Source organism: Taudactylus pleione, unplaced genomic scaffold, assembly GCF_031769625.1.
Source record: "Taudactylus pleione unplaced genomic scaffold, aTauple2 ptg000985l, whole genome shotgun sequence".
NCBI classification, from domain to species: Eukaryota; Metazoa; Chordata; class Amphibia; order Anura; family Myobatrachidae; genus Taudactylus; species Taudactylus pleione.
Genome location: NW_028285386.1, coordinates 1,916,722 through 1,938,829, shown reverse-complemented (window position 1 = coordinate 1,938,829; position 22,108 = coordinate 1,916,722). Strand labels below are relative to the sequence as shown.

Genomic DNA, 22,108 nt, shown 5'->3' with positions numbered 1-22,108 from the left:
CGCAGATAGATCGTGTAAATTGCGTAGTGTGTACAGCCTATCATTCATGTCCGCGTCAGGGCAATAAATCATTCTAGTGTGTACCCAGCTGTAGTCATGATTTTTTTCATCTCTTCAAAAAGAAGCCAAACTTTGGATTGTTAATGTTAAAAAAGCATTAAAACATGGTTGATCAAGGTTTCTAATACATAGCAATGTTTCAAAGTGTGAATATAATAAGCAAGATATATATATATATATTTATATATTATTATTATTTTTTCTTCCATTAAAACATTAATGCAAAACAAACCTGGTTTAAAACCATAAAATACTTTTTGTTTTAAAAAAAATAAAATAAATACAATTTCCAACCTGGTCTCCTAGTGACATCACATTGCGATTTACACGCCCAATGCTAGCAGTTACCAGAGACCAGGCGGCTCACTCACACCAGACATATCGCGCTGCATGGAGTATTAAGGCTAGATGAGTGAGGACACCTCTGTAAATCTGCTGGTGATGACGACATTTTTCTATTCCTGCTGATCACAATGATAGAATTGTTTTTTTTTTTACTTGTCCCAACTTACCAATAAAATATCACTGAGGCAGCTGAGTGATAGTCTGCACCCAGGCTTGGTTCCAGTTCCACTTTCCATTACAAAAAAAAAAATAATCTATCTGTTAGAAATATGAGTGGAAAAAAGATTTTCTTAAAATATTTCAAATAAAACCATGTTTCATCTTTAGATCCTTCACTGTCTTGATGCATCTTATATAGGCTTCCCTGTGCTTTGCATAGGGAAGCCTTTGCCAGAGAGATCTGGGGCTGCAGTAGAAAATCCCTCTCTCCGGTGAAAATGTACGTTTTGGCTGGAGAATCAGGCTTTTCTCTTTTAGGAAGTAAAGCCGTTTATCATAGTAAATATGAGGGAAAGAGCAAAACCTTTCCATTCCCTTCACCGTATGTGCCTCCAGGTGACTGGCTGCAGGAGCAGTTACAGTACAGTGAAGGATGTGTGCACACAATGTAATGAGATGAGATGTATACTTAACATGCAGCAACAGCTTTCCCAGCTTCCTGTGCAGGAATTTACTTTTACCTTTGCTCTGTGTTTGATGAAATATATGTAATACCTATAAATTACATTTGGCACCTTTCTTCTTCAGGGCCCATAGGGGATCCACAAGGAGATCTTGGGGTGTGTGGTGGGAGTGGCCCGGTCATGAAACAGTTAGCTCCCAGGATGCACTGGTCCTTCTCCACACATGCCACAGGCAGACAGTTTTTCGTTTATTGCCGGCAGGACCTGTCACACCTGTAGACGGGGACTGCTTAGGCCAGGGCTCGACACAACCCGGGGGCCAGGTCGCCATGGCGACCAGATTTTCAGCAACCCCCAGGCCCTGTAGTGCAGACCGTGAGCGCGGTCCACACTACAGAGTAAAAACCACAGCCGCCAGCGTCGGCTATATGTTTGTTATAGCAGCAGATGAGAGTCAGACTCTCATTGGCTGCTGTGTCATCCACGGAGTGAGCCAGCTGGAGCTCACTCATGAGCTCCACCTTCTGACTCACCCTGCAGCAGGTGATGGGAGAGACGTCTCTCCCATAGTGCAGAGCGGGCCTGGAGGAGTGGACAGCGGCGGTCGACGGCAGGAGTGTGGATCAGATAAGTTGAGATTTTTTTTTTTTTTTTCTTTTTAAGGGGCACTACATAGGGGGGATGGCCATTACTAGGGACACTGTTGGGACACTGCATAGTTTGGGTGGCCACTACTGTGGGGACACTATGGGGGGACCACTACTGGGGCACTATACAGGGTGGGGACGCTACTAGGGGACTATGCATAGTGGGGACTACTACTGGGGTCACTGCATGAGGGGGGGGGGGACTATTACTGGAGGCACTGTATAGAGGGAATACTACTGGGGGGACAGCTACTGGGGGCAATGCATAGGGGGGGGCACTTCTGGGGGCACTATATAGGGGGACCACTACTGGGGCATTATATATGGGGACCACTGCATAGGGGGGGTGGCCGATACTGGGGCACTGCATAGGGTGGTGACCGCAACTGGGGGCACTCTATAAGGGGAGGTGTTACTAGGGCACTGTATAAGGGGGGGTGTTACTAGGGCACTGTATAGGGGGGTGCTACTAAGGGCAATGCATAGTGAGGACTACTACTGGGGGCACTGCATAGGTGGACTACTACTGGGGGCACTGCAGAGGGGGGATTACTACTGGGGGCACTGCAGAGGGGGGGACCACTACTGAGGGCACTGCATAGGGGTGCCCAAAGCATATTCTTGCATCTGGGCCTGCCACTCTCTGGTTCGGCCACTGCCGGCAGTGGCTTTGCTTGCCCGGAGTTTTTTGGCCGCAGAGGGGTGGTCTTTCTTGGGGTTGGTTGCCTGGAGAGGGGGGTTAGCTGTTCAGTAATGTGGCTGTGGGCGGGTGGTTTACCTAGGGTACCCCGTTAGTGGTGTGGCCATGGGGATTGGTTGTCAGGAGCGTAGGTGCTCAGTAATGCTGCCCTGGGGGAAGGGGGGTGTCTGGCTCCTACACTTTCATCCTGGCTCCTAGGTTTTAGAAAGATTTGTCAAGCCCTGGCTTAGGCAGTCCCAAGCTTTACTTTTATACTTATACTACAAATCGTGTGTTGTGCAGTCCTTGCTTCTGGTGGTGGAGACCTGCCAGAGGATGCTGCAGTGGGGCGACTGGCTCATCAGCTCCCCTACTAGACCACTGGGGCAGTTAAAAGCTGGCGTCTGGGACCATGTAGAGTTCAGCGGCACCCGGTGGTTGGTGCAGCGGTGGGGAGGTAGGCTCTCCCCCAGCCAGAGCGCAATACCTCACAAGAGGTTTCCCGCCTCTGAGCTGTGCCTCCCCTCACCCTCCTCCCTATATGACACACTCATCAGCCATTAATCAGGGTTTTTCTGAAGCTACAGGTCTCGGGAGATTTGGGTTCAGTCTCCCTGTATACCTCTCCTTGGGGCCATGTTATAAAGTGCACAAATTCTACCAGCCCTGTGAGGCTTCAGTAGTTGATTTAGTGCCCATTATAAGTATATTTATATGCATTGTATGTGACTTGTGCTAGCTCTGCTGTGGTGATATAACAGTCAGAAAGTTTTAAGACATTAGATCTATGCCTGCTGCTCTTGTTTAACCCTCAACTACCAGGTGTGTAGGGGTTCATTATTACTTCATTTACCTAGCAGATCCTGTTCAGAGTGCTTGTCCCCTCAGGATTCTGTGCAGGATGGTCTGTGTGGTTTATGTATCACCTCTCCAGCCCATGTCCAGGAGCCACCTTGGGTGTCCTCCTTATCCCAGGTTCTGATGCAGCTAGTGGACCGCTTATCAGCCACCGTGGGGTACCCACATCTATTACAGCCTGCTATTTCGGTAACCCCTATGCATCCTCCCTGAATGGATGTTTATGCTTACTCAGTTCAGAATATGGCTCAAACATCTGCCGCCTATCAGCAAATGTTACAGGCGGGCAAACCATTAGCCACCAAGGCACATAGGCGGACTGTATCATCCTCTCAGTCAACCCAGCTTTCGGATTCTGATGCATCATCTGAGAAAGCAGATGATGCACAAGGTTCTCTCTCCGAGTCGCACTCAAGTGAGCAGCACCATTATTCAACGGTTGATTTCCCTTCTTTCGTGAGGGTGGTTAAATTAATCCTGAATATAGAGGATGATAAACCGGCCCCTAAGCCTAAAACACCGAATTTTAAACGTCAAAAGGTGGTTAAGGCTGAATTACCTCAATCAGAACAGCTCATGGAAGAAGCTTAGGGTTCTCCAGGCAAACTGTTCTAGGTCCCAAAAAGACTAGTGTCTTTTTAACCTCTGCCTACTAAGGAGTGTACTTAGTGGGCAGTCCCTCCCACTGTTTCGCATGTGGCACGCTTAGTCGGAAGCTGTACACTGCCTTTACCGTCTACATCCTCCCTTAAAGAAGCCACGGATAGAAACCTAGAAACTTGTTTAAAGTCAGCCTACTCTCTTTCTAGTTGCTATTACTAGGCCAGCTGTGGCTGCATCCTGGGTGGCTAAGGCTATTGAAGGATGGACAGTGGCACTGGAAGAGAGCCTGCCTTCAGACGCTGCCAAGGAACAACTGGCATACATCTACCATATTCAGGAAGCGTCCTATTTGGTAGCAGGTGTGTTTGATACTAGACTCCATTCCTCTAAGTTATCTGCGACCTCTGTAGTCGCCCGCTGGGTCCTTTTGGCTATGGTCCTGGAAGGTGGACACAGGTTCCAAGAAGGCACTCGAATCCTTACCCTTCTCTGGAGACATGCTGTTCGGCGCAGAGTTGGACAAGATTGTGGCTACTGTGGCAGCCTCAAAATCTGCCTTTCTGCCATCAGCAGCTGCTCCGAAGCCTAGGCTGTCCTCTTCTCAGTCCTTTCACCCCAAGTGTAAGGTAATAGGACAGTCCTTTCCCAGGCAATCTAGTTCTCACAAGATCACCAAGCCGCGATCTAAGCAGTCTTGGTCGGCCAGATGTCCAGCTTCCAAGTCTGACGACAAACCCTCTGCCTGATGGGACGGGCCTCCTCCTGGGGGAGTTGGGAGGCCGACTTCTTCAATTTTCCAACTCTTGGCATCAAACAGACGCCTGGGTCCGAGAAGTGGTCTCTCAGTTGGTATGCTCTCAAATTCCTGAGGCGTCCTACCCAGCAATTTTTTTTTTTTTTTTTTAATTATTATTATTTATTTTTTTTGTACAGGTCCCCTGCCAGACCCATTTAAACCCTGGCCCTCCAGGAGGCCATTCAATCCCAGGAACTTTTTTTTTTTTATTATTTTTTTTTTTTGTTTTAAATATTCAAAAGCCGATTGGGTCTCATCTGTCTGTCTATTCTGAATCTCAAACCCCTCAACAAATTTATCAGAGTGCCCAAGTTCCGCATGGAAACTCTACGTTCAATTGTCCTGGCATTTGGAGCCTTGGGATTTCATGGTTTCTCTGGATATGTACTTATTATTCCAACCCACCAATGGTTCCTACGGTTTGCTGTTCTGCAGCAACACTTCCAGTTTCGAGCGCTGCCCTTTGGTCTGTCAACAGTCCCTTGGGACTTTACCAAAATAATGACCGTTATGGCAGCCCACCTCAGGCACCAGGAAGTCAGAATCCTGCTATACCTAGACAACCTCTTAATCTTGGCACACTCACCGGTTGTGTTACAACGCCATCGCCAGCTGACCGTGGACTGCCTGCAGACACTCGACTGGCTCATAAATTGGAAAAAGTTCTCCCTATTTCCGACAGTGAATGGTAAATCTGGAGGAACTCCATGATTCTCTCTAATACAGAGGATCTTTCTGCTAGCATACAAAATTTTGACACTACACTTGCGGGTGCGCAACTTGCTCCACAATCGGAGGGTAACCATTCACTCAGCCACGCAGGTCCTGGGGTCCATGGTATCCACCTTAGATATGGTGGAATACACCCAGTTCCACTCCAGGCCCCTTCAGCAGCTGATTCTCTCCCAGTGGAATGGGCAGCATAATCTGATCCGGTCCCAAACTATTCTCTTCCTCTCTTCGGAGTTTCGGCTTTCCCTCGCATGGTGGCTATGGACGTCCCATCTGGCAAGGGTCGCCCATTCTGAATTATAAGTTGGGAGCTTCTAACTACAGATGCTAGTCGTCGCGGATGGGGTGCGGTAACCGGTCAGAACTTTCAGGGATTGTGGACAACCCAGGAAAGTTTACCTGCCCATAAACATTCTGGAGCTTCAAGCCGTGTACAGAGCACTCACTCAGACGCAGGATCTCCTCCCAGGGCAAGCCGGTCGAAATCCAGTTTGACAACACGACTGCGGTAGCCTGTCTCAACAATCAAGAAGGCATCCTTAGTCGGGCAGCCATGCGGGACGTGTCAAAGCTTCTCTTCTGGGCCGACGGTAATCTCCCGGCAGTATCGTCAGTGTTCATTCACGGAGTGGAATGGGCTCTCCACCCGAATGTCTTTCAACTCCTGGTGAAAAAATGGGGCCTGCCAGACGTAGACCTCATGGCCTGACATTGGTTCACCGCCCTATGGAGTCTCTCCATAGACACTTCTCTTCCACTACGGCAGGACCTGGACCTACCTTGTCTGTCTTTTCTTTTAAGAGGGATGACTCAGGAGCCATGCTGTCAAAGGTTTCTCTCGCTCTTTGGTACAGATGATGCTCAGGGCACGTAATTCAGCCTCAGCCCGCATCTATTTCAGAATTTGGCACTCTTATCTCCAATGGTGCACCCCCAAAGGCTATGATTCTACAGTATTTTGGGTCTCCCGGGTGCTTGCCTCCCTTAGAGTTCAGGTTTCTGCTCTGGGCTCTACAGGCTTCTCTTTCAACCTCTGAACTCAGTAGACCTCAGCTGGCTGACATCGAAGACGCTCTTTCTCCTCGCTATCTCCTCTACCCGCAGGGTATCTGATTTGTCAGCTCTCTCCTGTTGCGCCCCATTCTTGATCTTTCATCCGGACAGAGCTGTCCTCCATACTAGGGCTGGTTACCTCCCTAAAGTGGTATCACTGTTCCATTTGAATGAAGAGATTGTGGTTCCAGTCCTCGTATCTTTCTGCAGGTGAAGCCTCATTTGTATGTGGTTTGTGCTCTCTGGGTCTACGTGGATTGTACTAATTCCTTTAGGAAATCCTGGTTCTCTTTGTGCTGTATGGCTTTTCACAAACTAGGCTGGCAAGCTAACAGACAGACTCTGGCCCAATGGCTCCGCATGACAATCTCTCAGGCTTACATGCAAGCTAATCTTCCTGTTCCAAACAGGTCTACAACACATTCTACCCCGTCTGTGGGTCCCTCGTGACGCGTCTGCTGAACAATTGTGCAAGAAAGCCACACGGTCTTCTGTCCACACCATTATCCTGTCTACGCCTTTAATGCCTTTGCCTCTCAGGATGCTTCCTTTGGGCGCCGGATTCTCCTTTCTGCTCCGGAGCGGCCCCACCCTTAGCTGCTATGGAACGTCCCCATGGTATCCCTGTGGTTCCACTATGGATCCTGCAGAAGAAATCTAAGAGTTATGGTAGACTTACCTTTGTTAACACTATTTCTTCGAAGTCAATAGGATCCACAGGGTAGCCACCCTGACGCACCTGGCTTCAATGGGTATTTTTTTCTCTTGATCACTGATTCCGTCATCTTCTTGGAGAGTTTCTTGAGTATACCATTCTTCCTTAGCCTCTTGCCTGCTCCTGCCTGTGGCTGGGTGCGGGGTATATGTGGAGGAGGACCAGTGCATTCTGGGAGCTAAAGCTTTAACTGTTTGGTGCCCGGACCTCTCCAACCACACACCCCATGGTATCCCTATGTATCTTATGGACTTCGATTAAATAGAGTTAACAAAAGTAAGTCTACCATAACTCTTGCTCAAAACAGAGTCCAAAGAGTGTAAACATTGGCAGGCACTGATTAGTAAGTGTTTACATTTATTTTAGTGATGACTTTCAGGTGCATATTGTGTAGTCTATACCACTCCTACATCATATAGCTGGGAGTACGTTATGTGCCCTACAATGATACGAAGTCAGAATGACTGAAGACCGTACCCCTTCATTCCTAGCTCTTCAATGCTTGCTACTTTTGCAGACAGTTCCAGGCTCGGGTCTCCCGTCGGGTATTACAAGGAATCACCGAGGATGCTGACAGCGGGGACTCCAGCATAACTGAGCCACAGCGCACTTCATTGGTGGATTTAAAGGCAAGAGGAAAGAATAAAGGAAGAGCTCCAGTCAGCCGCGTAGGGGATGCTATAAAATGTAGGTCCAGCTGTTAGCATGGAAGAGAATGGCTGTTTGAATTGGATGTCTGCTCCTAATGATGCTCCTTCAGTGTCTGTACATAAAGTGTTGGAAATGCAGATAATTCTTCCGTGTGTTTTCTAACATTTAATAAGCATTTTCCTTTATTCAAAGTGCACATTTGAGTATTCAAATGAATTATGTAAGGTGTGATATGACATGGCCAAGAAAATAACAACATCTTTTGTGTAAATCTTTGGTTTCCTAGCTCGCAGCCAAGGACTAAGTGCTCCATTTGCTCTGCAACCACAAATTCCGAGCCGCTCCCATATTCAGGTGCTTGATGAGAATGCAGGAGTTCCAGTCTCAGGAGGCCCCCTGCTCGGCACACAGCCCTGGCCAGCGATACCACCAGCAAAAGCTAAGGAAAATGAGCAGAGAGCAGGAACCTGGAACTCTGGGCGGGTAAGAATAGAAAGTAACAGACACAAGAAGGTAGACTAGTTGGCTAGGATTTGGCTGGAGGTCTGGTGTGGGTTTTTGCCTTTACCTGTTCTTCAGTGTGAAGAGAGACCATGTTTTCAAGTACCCATAACAACAGGGGTTTGGGCGAATAGTTTTTTTTTTTTTCCCGCCATTCTCTTCAATGCAATGTTGCAAATTTAAAATGTGTTTTAAAGTGCCATAGTACTTCATATTGGTTTTGTTTTATAACTTTTTTTTTTTTTTTGTTCCCAGCCACCTTGCAGCAGTCGGATGTCTAGTAATGAGCCCCCTAGCTGTCCCAGCTTCACTCCCTATGTGGAGGAATCGGCAGAGCAGCAAACAGTGTAAGAATCTTGCAAGCATTGCTTTGCATGCTAGAGATAAGTATGAATCTATCTAAGGGACACAAGTATACACTGGGGTGTAGAGGGTGCTGTTCATTGCAGTATGAATATATTCAAACCAACTTGTTTGTGGGTTGTCTCCTCACCTTCTACATCCCACAATGCAGACTGCTTCAGTTTATTTTCTGTGCTCATGGAGTGGGCACCATTGTCTAGGGCTCTGATCCGACTGTCCCCTTGCGAATTTCCTGGGGGAAGCTTGGCAGAAGCCAGACTGGTGTAATCAGGTCTTAGTTTAACATCTTCCTATCCCCTCTCTAAAGTGTATTCAGGTAAGTGGGAGAATGTGCCTCACGTGGATGCCTCAATTGCTCCTCTGACTAAGGCCAACACTATCCCCATTTGCAACTGGACGACCTTAAAGGACAGCTGAAATGGGATTGTTAAATCTTACCATTAAGGTAGCATTTATTTGCCTGTTTTTACTTTAGATGAACAGGTATTATCAGTAATTATAATTCACCGTTTTCTCCCCTTATACGTCCCATCATAGTATATTTGTTTGTACTTGCCTCATTGGCTTTTCAGCACTGACTGAGTGGTGTACTGACACACTATACACAGCTTCCATTCCTGCTTCTTTTGCATAGAAACAAGTTGATGAATGTACAGCACATTGGATACAGTAAGGTTCTGTATTCTATGTTTTGCTGAAAGATTCCTCTATAATGTGCAACAAACTGCAGCTGTACAATTGTTACCATGCTGGCAGACAGCAGGGAGATGGTCTCCAGTGATTCAGGTAACAGTTGTGGGGGTGGGATGTGCCCTACTTATAGAGCAAGACTGATTTTATCAGTCTTTCTCCCTAGCTGATAACTGTTTTAGAAATGACCTTCAACTGACTGTATACGTTGGTTTCACTGAAAAATGTCCTTTATTCTGGTGTAGACATCCATGAAAATGTACAGGTTTACATAAAGCCAACTCCTAAATACATTTCTGCATTGCTTTGATTTTTTCTTCTTAGAACGCCATGCAAAATTAACCCTTCAGTGACCAGTGTACTTAGTTCTCACAAGCAATGTAAGGAAGAGGATCCTCTGCAACGACTGCAGAGCAGTTCACAGGGGAAAGAGGAGATGGTCATGTACTGCAAAAACAAAGTCTATGCTGGGGTGGAGGAGTTCTCTTTTGAGGAAATCCGGGCGGAGATTTACATGGTTAAGATCCGCAAGAAGAGGGAAGGTACGTTTTTAAAACTTGCCTGTATATATTTCGGCGCTAGGCCGGTGTATGACAATGTGAAATGAAACCATAATAAAAATAAACATCCTATATGGGTATAAGTCTTTTGAAAAAGTCAGTGTTTCGTGCCTAGAAAAATCCACTCATATTGGATGGCCAAAGCTCCTTGTCAAGCACACCAACTCCTTAAATGTGAAAAATAACAAAAAAACAAGGTGCAATAACTGAAACAACACAAATTGTGTGAAGAGAGCTAAGTGAACCATGTGCATAAAATTCTAACAGCTTATCTCATGTCCTTTGTGGATCCTCATAAGGTCACTGACATCAGTAGTGTTTATCTGAGAATCCGCATACAGTAAAGTACTCAACGTGTTTCGTCCAGGTGGAACTCTGTCCTCTCCTAGACTTCCTCAGGTTACCCCATGGGTGGATGTTTTCTCTACCTCTGTACAGAGCCTGGCGGCTTCTTCTTAAGACCATGCTGCAGGGTGAGAAAACTCTGATGACAATACTGTACGCTTAGCAGGTTTCACAGTCCACACAGCTTTCTGAGTCTTGAGTTATCATCTGATGATGGAGAGGTTGCTGTTGCCTCTAACCCCGACTCCCCTCTGGAGGAGGTGGAGGCTCGGTCCAAAATTAATATTCCTGCCTTAATGCGAGCTGTCAGATCCGTCTTAGTCATAGAGGATGAGCCAGCCCCTAAATCCAAACACCCTCTGTTTTAAACGACAAAGTGGCTTCAGCAGAATTTCCTCTGTCAGATCAACTAGTTGCAGCCTGGCATTCGCCTGGTAAGAGATACCAACCTCTCAAGCCTTTCTCCTCATTTTACCCATTTCCTAAGGCTCATAGTAATAAATGGGAATCTCCCCCTGCGGTGGATTCACATGTTACACGGTAATCAAAAGTGCTACATTACCTATGCCTTCCATTTCTTCCTTAAAGGATCCTACAGATGGGAAGGTGGAAAAATGTGCCTGAAATCTATGTACTCCTTCAGGAGCTGTTGCCCGCCCATCCATGGCTATTTCATGGGTAGCTAAAGCTATAGAAAGCTGGGCTGATGTACTGGAAGACTCCTTCCCCTCAGAGACTCCTGGGGATCAAGTGTTGGTTGGTCACATTCGAGATGCGGCTGCATATATTGGAGAAGCTACACTGGATACCAGTCTCCTAACCTCCAGAGTCTCTGCTGCTGCAGTGTCCGCTCGACGTTCCCTGTGGTTGCGCTGATTCTAAAAAGGGCCTGAAAGGCTTACCTTACAATGGAGAGATCTTGTTTGGCCCAGATCTGGAGAAGACACTTTGGCAAAATCAAAGTCGGCATTTCCACCTGTACCATCTATTTACTCTAAACCGCAAACCTCTTCCTTTTAGGTCCTTTCGTCCGCAAGGTAAACCCAAAGGATAGTCCTTTCCTAGAGAGTCGGCTGCCAAGAAGCCCACCAACCCAGAAAACAGGCCTGAAGCACAAGACGCCCTGTTTCTAAACCAGAGGATAAACCCTCAGCCTGATGGGACGGGCCTCCCTCTGGGGGATCTGAGTGGGAGGCCGACTTCTTCAGTTCGCCCAGCGCTGGTGACAAACCACCATGGATGCTTGGGTAAGAGAAGTGGTCTCTCATAGGTATGCCCTCTCATTCCTTCGGAGACCTCCTCACCAGTTTTTCTGCACAGGCCCTCATTCAGACAAGTACAAGGCCTTACAGATCCAGAAAGCCATACAGTCCTTGCTACAAGCAGGGGTAATTGTGCCAGTCCCACTATCTCAACAAGGGACTATGGAACCTGGGGATTTTATGGTATTGCTGTATATTCCGGACGCACACCTACATGTTCATATAACGCCCTCTCACTAGCGTTATCTCCAGTTTGCTATATTACAGCAACACTTCCAGTTTTGGGTGTCACCCTTTGGCCTGTCCACAGTTCCAAGAGTGTTTACCAAAGTTATGGCCATCATGGCGGCCCATCTACGGAGTCAGGGTGTCTGGCTACTGCCATACCTGGACGACCTCCTCCTGTTAGCGGGTTCTTCAGAAGCGCTTCGCCACCATCTGCAACTGACAATTGCTTTTCTACAGGCGCACGGGTGGTTAATCAATTGGAAAAAGTCCTCCCTAATCCCTTCAGAGTGTGATTCATCTGGGAGCCCTTCTGTATTCCCAACAGCAGAGATTCTTTCTGACTTCAGAAAAGATCTCCACACTACAACTACGAGTTCGCAGATGCCTCCGCAGTCGCCGGGTGTCAGTCCACTCAGCGATGCAAGTTCTGGGATCCATGGTGTCCACCTTCGACATGGAGGAATATGCTCCGTTTCAAAGCTCAGACAATGGTGCTCTCTCCGGAGGTACGTCTGTCTCTGTCTTGGTGGATACTGACTTCTCATCTAACCAAGGGTCGCCCATTTTGGATCCTGGACTGGGTACTTCTAACAATGGACGCCAGTCTCCAGGGCTGGGGCGCAGTGACCGGTCCGCACCCCTTTCAGGGCCGTTCGACAGCAGTCGAAACAACCCTTCCAATCAACATATTGGAACTTCGGACTGTGTACAGGGCCCTCAAGCTGGCCAAGCACATCCTTCACGGAAAACCCGTGCAGGTTGTGTCCGACAACGCCACCATGTTTGCTTACATCAACCATCAAGGAGGCACTCTAAGTCAGGCAGCAGTGACAGAAGTGTCACGTATTCTGATATGGGCAGAATGTCACCTCCTGGCCATTTCAGCAGTGTTCATTCCGGGAGTTCTCAATTGGGAAGCGGATTTCCTCAGCCGTCACGATGTGCATCCAGAGGAATGGTCTCCCCAAGAGGTATTTCAACTCCTAGTGGACAAATGGGGCCTCCCATAGGTGGACCTCATGGCCTCCCGTAACAATCGCAAATTACCAGTGTAGGGGTCCAGGACAAGATATGCCGAGGCATCCTTTTGTGGACGTGCTGTCAGTCAAGTGGACCTTCCAATTTGTGTAACTGTTTCCTCCAGTCTCCCTCCTTCCTAGAGTTCTTCGGAGGTTCAAACAAGACTGAGGCACGGTCCTGCTGGTGGCTCCAGCCTGGCCCAGATGTCATTGGTACTCAGATCTTCAGAGTGTCTCCATCGACACTTTTTTCCTATTGCCTCAATGTCCGGATCTGTTGTCTTTGACAGCGTGGCTCTTGATACATCCCTCCTAAGGTCCAAAGGGTTCTCCAACTCTGTCAGCCAAACGATGCTTAGAGCGCGTAAGCCAACTTCTACTAGGATCTACCACAGTGTGGAATACATATTTCCTATGGTGTTGTCCAAGCAATTACAACCCCCAGGTGTTTTGGGTTTCCAGAGTCCTGGCCTTCTTTCAAGCTGGCTTGGACCTTGGCCTCCGCCTGGCCTTTCTCTCTCTCTCTCGGCTCTCTCGGAGCTCTCTCTCTCGCTCTCTCTCTCTCTCTTTCGGAGCTCAAGTGGTTAACAGCTAAGACTTGCTTCCGCTAAAAGGGTGTCGGAGTTAGGGACGCTCTCCTGTCGCTCCCCTTATCAGATATTTCACCAGGACAGGGCTGTACTTCGGACTCACCCTGGGTTCCTTCCTAAAGTTATTTCTAGTTTTCCACATTAATGAGGAAATTATAGTCCCGGCCTTTCAATCACTGGACCTCTTGGTAGGTGAGGCCTCTTTGGATGTGGTCCACGCGGTCGGGATTTATGTGGACTGTACCAGTTCCCTTCGGAAATCAGACTCCTTATTTATGCTCTCTGGATTTCACAAGAAGGGATGGCCAGCCAATAAACAAACATTGGCTAGATGGCTTCATATGACTATCTCAGAGGCTTACACACAGGCAGGCCTTCCTGTTCCGGCTTCTGTTAATGCTCATTCTACTCGATCTGTGAGTCCATCGTGGGCAGCTTGCCGTGGCGCCTCGGCTGTTCAGCTGTGTAAAGCGGCCACGTGGTCTTCTATCCAGACCTTCCTAAGGTTTTATGCCTTTTGATACCTGCGCTTCTCAGGATGCTTTCTTTGGGTGCCGGATTCTCCTCTCAGCGTAGGAGTGTCCACACCCTTAAAAAGATTGCTTTGGGACTTCCTGTGGAGCCTATGGACCCTGAAGAAGAAAATTATGGTAAGAACTTACCTTTTTGTTAATTTTCTTCGAAGTTGATAGGGGGTGGTTTTTGTTTTCCTTCTATTTGTGCACACCGGCCATTGCCAGCTTGTTTAATCCCAATATATCTGAAGCAAATTATTCTATTTTTCATATAATAACTATCAGGTTATACGTAACATAAATATATGAACTTCGCAAAGTGTTAACCAGAATTATATACCTTTTAAATCATTTGGATAATTCCCTTTCATAAAGATAACGATGCACACAAAATGTTATAAGTAAAACGTTTTTATATATCAAATCTTCATAAAATCAATGCTTGTTAAAATACAATATAGACGAGAGAGATTATATATATATATATATATATATATATATATATATATATATATATAGATAGATATAGATATATAGATATATAGATATAGATATATATATATAGGAAATGATTGCCGAGTGGGGGTTGTTGGGACCCTTTGTCCTATTGTTCAAACCGCATGGTCTCTGAACACAGACTCCATTTTGAAAACTCACATTGAAGACTCCCATAATGCCATGTTCTGGAATACCAATACCTTCACCCACTACAACTGTGTAATATCTTTGGACCAAAACAGTACATTATATTGTATACCAGTGTCTAATATTTTCAACTTCCATGATATAACACTGCATCCACTATACTATACAAGCTTTTCAGATACTATAATGTTGTATAATACATATAAGCTGATTCCTCTGTAATAGTTAAAAATACCACTATACAACTCATGGTACACAATTCTATCATAATACTATAAAGCATCCACCAAACACATGGACCAACTTCAATTTCCATTGAACACATGGGTCAATGGGGGAAGGGGGAGAGCACATGGAATTTCCTTTGTTCATACCACATGGAGGTAGCATCTTTAAATTCCCAAACTATGATAATATATAACTTCACAATACTATCACAATATGGCTAGCAATCTGCAACTCCCATGGAACCACAACCACTAGCTGATATCAAACAAATATACATCTACAGATTGCAACATTTCACCCAATCTCCATCCCAATCTCAACTACACAATGATAGTCAGACCACAAGAATACAACACATGGGAAGGAAGGGGGAAAGAAGAAACTTAATATGTATATATCACAGTCAGCCATATATATATATAAAACTGAACCCAAATCATCGCAAATCAATCTTCATATCGTCTACTACAGATTAACACAAACCAAGGCACAACCAAAGCACCACAGCCTGACAACCTGGCCTTTAACAAAGATTCCACTATAAACCACAATATTAATCACTACAAACTATCTATATAAGCTATAAACAGATTAAATCAAACTAGTTATAGATATCATATATAGGCTATCTAATGTACAGTTTACTTAGCCATTATGAGCAGATATCTCCAGGCGATTGAAGCTGCATCTTGGCAGTCTTCTGGGGAGAAAGTCTGCTGTCCTTGTGTCTCCCTGGTGTGTCCTTGCAAGCATGTGTGTTTTTCCAAGTGTTTGTGAATGCCATCCTGCTCTCCCTTACCTGTGTCTCTGTAGAGTGTTTGTGTGAATGCCCTCCTCCCATTCCTCACCTGTGGGATCTTGCCCATAAAAGGACATTCAAACCTTATTATTAGGGTCTTAGGCAGGAAGCTGTGGCTCTTAGCTAGGGTAAACAAATGCTAATTAGCTTGTATTGTGGGGTGGTTTCTGTTACCTCTATTGATATGCTGGAATAACCAGTTCTGTGTAAACTTCTAAGCTCTGGGAAAATTATCACATCTCATTTATATATTTTGGTTTTAGCTGTATAAGGAATTATTATTATTATTGATTTTAATATACACACTGTAACAGAAGTCCACAGGGCACCGTCCTGACGCACCTGGCATATGGGCTTTGTTGCTGGTCACTGGTTTTCGTTCTCCTTCTTTGTGAGAATGTGATTCTTGTGTACCAGTCTTCCTTCTCTTATCCGGCCTTTTGCTTATTACGAACCGAGATGCCTCTGGCTCGGGGTATAGGGAGAGTGGACCAAGTGTATCCTGGGAGCTGAAAGCTTTTAACTGCGTGGTGCCCGTATTCCAGATCCATCACCTACACTCCAAGGTATCCCGGTAGACCCTATGGACTTCAAAGAAAGTTAACAAAAGTAAGTTCTTGCCATAACTCTAATTTTAGCTCCTTCCTGCTAATTTTAGCTGGATATCTAAAATCTATTCTCCTGTTTTGAAGATTCCGCGCAACCTTCTAAATCCAGGGCACCTGTATTTAAGAGTCAGAAGAAGGCGGTAACTGAAGTTCCTTCTTCGGCACAACTGGAAGACCTAGTGGCGGCGTGGTCTCACCCCAATATATGCTTTCAGGTTTCTAGGCGCATTGCTACCTTAGCCCTATCCGCTGCTGAGTAGAGGATATGTGGAAGTCTTCTCTCTCAGTAGACTCCCATTTTACACATCTTATTGGGTCATCTCTTCTTCCTATTCCTAGCACAGGATATTTTCTAGCTTGCTATCTGTAGGATCTTTAAAAGAAGCAAACGACCATTTGTTAATGCAGGTGCCCTTGATCTCCAGCGCTCGATTCTGCTTGGTTGGCTGAAGCTGTTCGCCGCTGGGCTTTCCCCGGGTACTTGCAGGGGAGACCTGGTGAGGCATGTTAGGGAGGCAGCTTCCTACCTGTCCGAAGCGGTCATAGACACAGGAATTCTGGCCTCAAAGGTGTCTACTTCTGCCATTGCAGCCAGAAGAACACTATGGTTGCGCACCTGGAAGGCTGACATCCATAGAAGCTCTTTCTTATTCTGCAGTCCTACTGTTCGGAACTCAATTGGACAAGATCGTGGCTGCACTGGTGCCCTCTAAGTCTGCTTTTTTGCCTTCGGTGGCTCCGCTCAGACCTAGGATATCAGTTTCTCGTTCCTTTCGTCCACAGGGCAAAGCCAGAGAAGTTTTCAAGAAGCAAGGGTCCTGCCTCCAAGGACTCAAAGACCATAGATAAGCAACCTTCGCCCACCAGATGTCCTACTGCCAAGCCAGCGGACAAGCCTGCCGCATGATGGGGCAGGCCTCGACCCAGGAGACCTTGGGGTGGGAGGGCGGCTTCTACTCTATTCAAAAGTGTGGATGCAGACTAAGACAGACGCCTGGGTCAGGGGCATTGTGTGTCATGGCTACGCTCTAACATTTCAAAAGCATCTGCCGTCCCGTGGTTTTTTTTTTCTTTCCACTGGCCTTCCAGCACAGCCAGGTAAAGCAGAAGTTCTTGGAGCTTTCTCCTTGGCCTCCAAAGTCATCATTCCCTTCCCCTCCTCTCCAAGAGGATTGGGTTTCTAAGTCAATATTTTTCTGGTCCAGAAGCCGGGCGGCTCATTTCGGCCCATTCTAAAGCATCTCAACAGGTTCCTCTGGATACCCAGATTCCACATGGAGTCCCTTCTTTCCATTATTCTGGCTCTGGAGCTGGGGATTTTATGACTTTGTTGGATATCCAGGATGCATATTTACATAACCCCATCCGAGCCAGTTACCAACACTTCCTCCAGGTTTGCGGTAAGGAACAACCAATATCTGTTTCAGGCATTACCTTTTGGTCTTTCCACAGCCCCTCGTGCGTTCATGAAGGTCATGGCGGAGAAACTTTTCCGCAAGGGCATCCGGATCTTGCCTTATCTGGACGACCTGCCTCCTGCTCAGTCTCCGACGGTCCTCAGGGATCACATCCGCTTGACTGTGGAACTCTTCCAGTCACAGGGGTGGATAATCAATTGGCAGACATCCACATTAATCCCTTCTCAGGAAATGCTCCACTTGGGAGCATTGTTGGACTCCAGAACTCAATGAGTCTTCCACCCAAGATAATGATCCTGCAATCCAGGATCCGCACTTTTCTGAGCCACCGTTGAATGTCCATACACTCCTGTATGCACCTTCGACATGCTGGAGTAAGGACTGTTCCGCTCCCGGCCTCCTCAGTTGGTTATTCTGAGATGGTGGAACAAGTCTCTCCCGAAGCTCAAGGTGCAGACGCTCATTCTTCCCCGAGATGTTTCTCTCCCTACTGTGGTGGCTCCAGTGTTCACACCTGGACAAGGACTACTCCTTTTTGGATACAGGGCTGGGTCTTGCCACCGACGGAAGCCTTCAGGGATGTGGGGCGTTGACATGTCATCAAACCTTCCAGGGTCGTTGGACGCTTCCAGAAAGGCAGCTGTCCATCAATGTTCTGGAACTCCGAGCCGTTCACAGGGCTCTTTGTCAGGCGCAGCCTCTTCAAGGGCATCCAGTAAAAATACGGTCGGACAACGCGACCATGGTCACCTACATAAACCACCAGGGCGGCAATCGGTCATAGTGCCCTGAAGGAAGTCAGCCGCTTTCTCCGCTGGTCGGTGCATCAGCTTCCAACTTTGTGCGCGGTCTTCATACCAGGTGTCCAGGATTTTGGGAAGCTGACTTCTTAAGCAGTCAGAACGTTCCCGCAGGCGAGTGGGTGCTGCATCTGGACATCTTTGAAATGCTGGTCCGCTATTGGGGCCAACCGGACATAGGGGGTGATTCAGCTCTGCATGCAAGCAGCTTTACAATTCTGTCCTTGCTAATATGCAAATGCAGCAGGAATTGTATGACTCCCCCCTACTGCAGTTGCGTTCCCAGCACTGCCTCAGCTTACACTTGCTGGCCCGCTTACAAAGCCAGGTACACAGCCTCTGGCCTTGACACTCCCGGAAAACTGAGTATCACGCCCCGTTTCTGGGAACTCCGGTTGTCCCTGCACTGCCCCTTAAATCGGGCAGAGGCATAGCAGGGGCTGTTCTGCAGAATGGTTCCTGCGCATGCGCAAATTCCCAATATTCACTTTGACTGGGTGGATCTTGAGAGCAAAGGGGTTCTATGGAAGGATCGTTCGAACCATGCTTAATGTTTGCGGTTTTGGCGTACCTATTTTGCTTGATGTGCGACTAGGGGTCTAACAGCAGGTCGTCTTCGTCTCTCCCGTGTACTTTCTTTTTCTGCAGACCTGTCTGGTCCTTGAAGTTCCAGGTTTTGGCTTTCTGTTCTCTTCCTCAGACAGATTGCACTGTTACCTGATGTGCGGACCTTGTTCTAGAGAGTTCTCTACGCTCAGCAACCATTTGTGTCCCCTATGGTTCCCTGGGACCTGCCCTTGGTTCTCCAGGCTCTCCAATATGCTCACTTTGAACTGTTACAGGCGATTGAGCTACGTTGGCTTACATAGAAGACAGGTTTTTCTTCTTGCCATCGCATTGGACCGGGTGTCTGACTTGAGCGCCTTGTCATGTCACTGCCTGTTCTTGGTTTTCCATTCGGCTAGGGCTGTGCTGCGGCCTCGCCTGGGTTATCTTCCCAAGGTGGTGTTGCGCTTCCACATCAACCAGAAAGTTTGGTTCTGTTTTTCCAAGTTTCATATTCTTAGCCAGAAACCTCCTTCTTTTTGAATGTTGTGCAGGATCTCCGGCTTAATGTAAACAGGACCAGAGATATTCGCAAGTCTGATTCTCTGTTCGTCCTGTGATGATCACAAGAGGACCTGGCCTAAACAAACCTTGGCTCGCTGGCTCAGTTACACTATACGCCAGGCTTACACCTTGGTGAATCTTCTTGCCTTTGCTGTGATTACTGCCCATTCCACCCGGTCAGTGGGGACTTCTTGGGCAGCTCGCTGTGTTGCTTCTGCTGAACAGATCCATAAAGCTGCCACGTGGTCGTCTGCTCTTTATCTTTATTTGATTTTTATGCCTTTGACACATTTGCGTCTTCAGACCGCACCTTCGGGAGTTCTGTTCCCACTGGAGCGGACAGCTTTGGGACGTCACAGCATTATCCCTGTGCCCCCTAGTGGAGGAAGAAGAAAATTGCTTATGTTGCTTACATGTTAAGCCTCTTTCTTTGACTCCATAGGAGGCACAGGGCGTCCACCCTGACATGCCTGATTGCCGGGGTGTGTTTCCTTGGTTACCTGTCCGCATGGCCGGCCCTAGCCCAAATTTTTTGGTAAGCGAGTATTTTTTTGGCGCAGTGCCCCTTTTACAGTGCCCCCGGTAGTGGTCCCCCCAGTGCAGTGCCCCTTGTGCCCCCAGTAGTAAGCCCCTTATATAGTACCCCAGTAGTACTCGCCCCCCCCCCCCCTTGTAGTGCCCCCAGTAGTATTCCCCCCCTTGTAGTGCCCCAGTAGTATTCCCCCCTTGTAGTGCCCCCAGTAGTATTCCCCCCTTGTAGTGCCCCCAGTAGTATTCCCCCCCTTGTAGTGCCCCCAGTAGTATTCCCCCCCTTGTAGTGCCCCCAGTAGTATTCCCCCCCTTGTAGTGCCCCCAGTAGTATTCCCCCCCTTGTAGTGCCCCCAGTAGTATTCCCCCCCTTGTAGTGCCCCCAGTAGTATTCCCCCCCTTGTAGTGCCCCCAGTAGTATTCCCCCCCTTGTAGTGCCCCCAGTAGTATTCCCCCCCTGTAGTGCCCCCAGTAGTATTCCCCCCCCTTGTAGTGCCCCAGTAGTATTCCCCCCCCTTGTAGTGCCCCCAGTAGTATTCCCCCCCTTGTAGTGCCCCCAGTAGTATTCCCCCCCTTGTAGTGCCCCCAGTAGTATTCCCCCCCTTGTAGTGCCCCCAGTAGTATTCCCCCCCTGTAGTGCTCCCAGTAGTCCCCCCCCCCCCCCCTTGTAGTGCCCCCAGTAGTATTCCCCCCCTTGTAGTGCTCGCAGTAGTCCCTCCCTTGTAGTGCCCCCAGTAGTATTCCCCCCCTTGTAGTGCCCCCAGTAGTATTCCCCCCCTTGTAGTGCCCCCAGTAGTATTCCCCCCCTGTAGTGCTCCCAGTAGTCCCCCCCCTTGTAGTGCCCCCAGTAGTATTCCCCCCCCTTGTAGTGCTCGCAGTAGTCCCTCCCTTGTAGTGCCCCCAGTAGTATTCCCCCCCCCCCCCTTGTAGTGCCCCCGGTAGTATTCCCCCCCTTGTAGTGCTCCCAGTAGTCCCCCCCTTGTAGTGCCCCCAGTAGTAATCAACCTCCCCCCGCAGTAGAGACATAATAAAAAAAAAAAAAAACACTTACCTGACACCGCGTCCGGTCAGCGCTACACACGCGGTGCAGCTGTGTCACAGAGACACAGTCTGCCCGCGTCCCGCATGGTACGCAGCTGAGGCGCCCTGCACTATGTGGCGCCTTACGCAGCTGCGTACCATGCGTAACGGGAGAACCGGCCCTCTGTGTGTATATATATATGTATAAATACACCTCACATTTTGGTTTATTAAATCCCAGATGGGGCATGGCCTCACTACAGCTAAATCTATCTACATATATAGATATACCCTCAACAAAAAGAATATGCCTCTAGCCTATCATATAGCTGTATCTATCTATAGGGCTTAAACATGTTAATGGTGTGATTTTACAGATATAGCTATATATATATAAAGCCACACCATTACCATGTTTAAGCCCTATGGATAGATAAAGCTTTTTGCTATGATAGCCTAGGTGTCAAATTATTTTTGGAGATATAGATGTTATAGATATACATCTATAAATCAACACCATATGCAGGTTTATACCCTGCTCCAGGGCCAGGCAAGCACCTCATCACTAGATGTGAGTATCTGAGTGTGACACATACTGTCAGTCTGTCACAGTGTTATTCCAACTTACCAGCCAGGCAGCCCTGGGCCAGGGGGGATGAGGATAGATTGCCTTCCCAAAACCTGGTGACGGCATCTGGTCTGGAGACCCGGGTGGGCGGTTCAGCTGGTCCAGCCCACAAAACAATACTGCTTACATAGAGCTGGGCGCTGGCGCTGGGGCACCAATATAACTACTCCGTCAGACTCCCAGGCCTTTCCAAGCGCAGACCGCGGCTCCCATCCCAGCCTTCACCTATGCGCTCCTGCCCTTGCGTGATGTTCCTGTGACCTTGCGGCGTGACGTCATGACGTCACGTCGCCGCATTCAAGGCATCCGACGGCCGCCCATTACAACCGCGGTGCAGCTGTGTCACAGTGACAGTCTGCACCGCGGTAAAACCTCTCCGCTGCTGGCTAAGTAAATTAATGTCTGCATGGTCGCGGCTGCGGCGCCCTTCACTATGTGGCGCCTTACGCGGCCGCGTACCATGCGTAATCATAGAACCGGCCCTGCCTG

General features: G+C 47.8%; 1 protein-coding gene across 2 annotated transcripts in view; it reads left to right on the top strand.

The window, feature by feature from the left end:
• The window catches only part of BUB1B (BUB1 mitotic checkpoint serine/threonine kinase B), an 89,085-nt gene that overhangs the window by 21,244 nt on the left and 45,733 nt on the right, over positions 1–22,108 (top strand). For both annotated transcript variants that reach the window (XM_088460786.1, XM_088460785.1), the window contains exons 6-9: positions 7,629–7,798; positions 8,049–8,245; positions 8,519–8,610; positions 9,641–9,858. In XM_088460786.1, the coding sequence (XP_088316912.1) occupies positions 7,629–7,798; positions 8,049–8,245; positions 8,519–8,610; positions 9,641–9,858 (677 nt within the window). The remainder of the gene's footprint in view (positions 1–7,628; positions 7,799–8,048; positions 8,246–8,518; positions 8,611–9,640; positions 9,859–22,108) is intronic.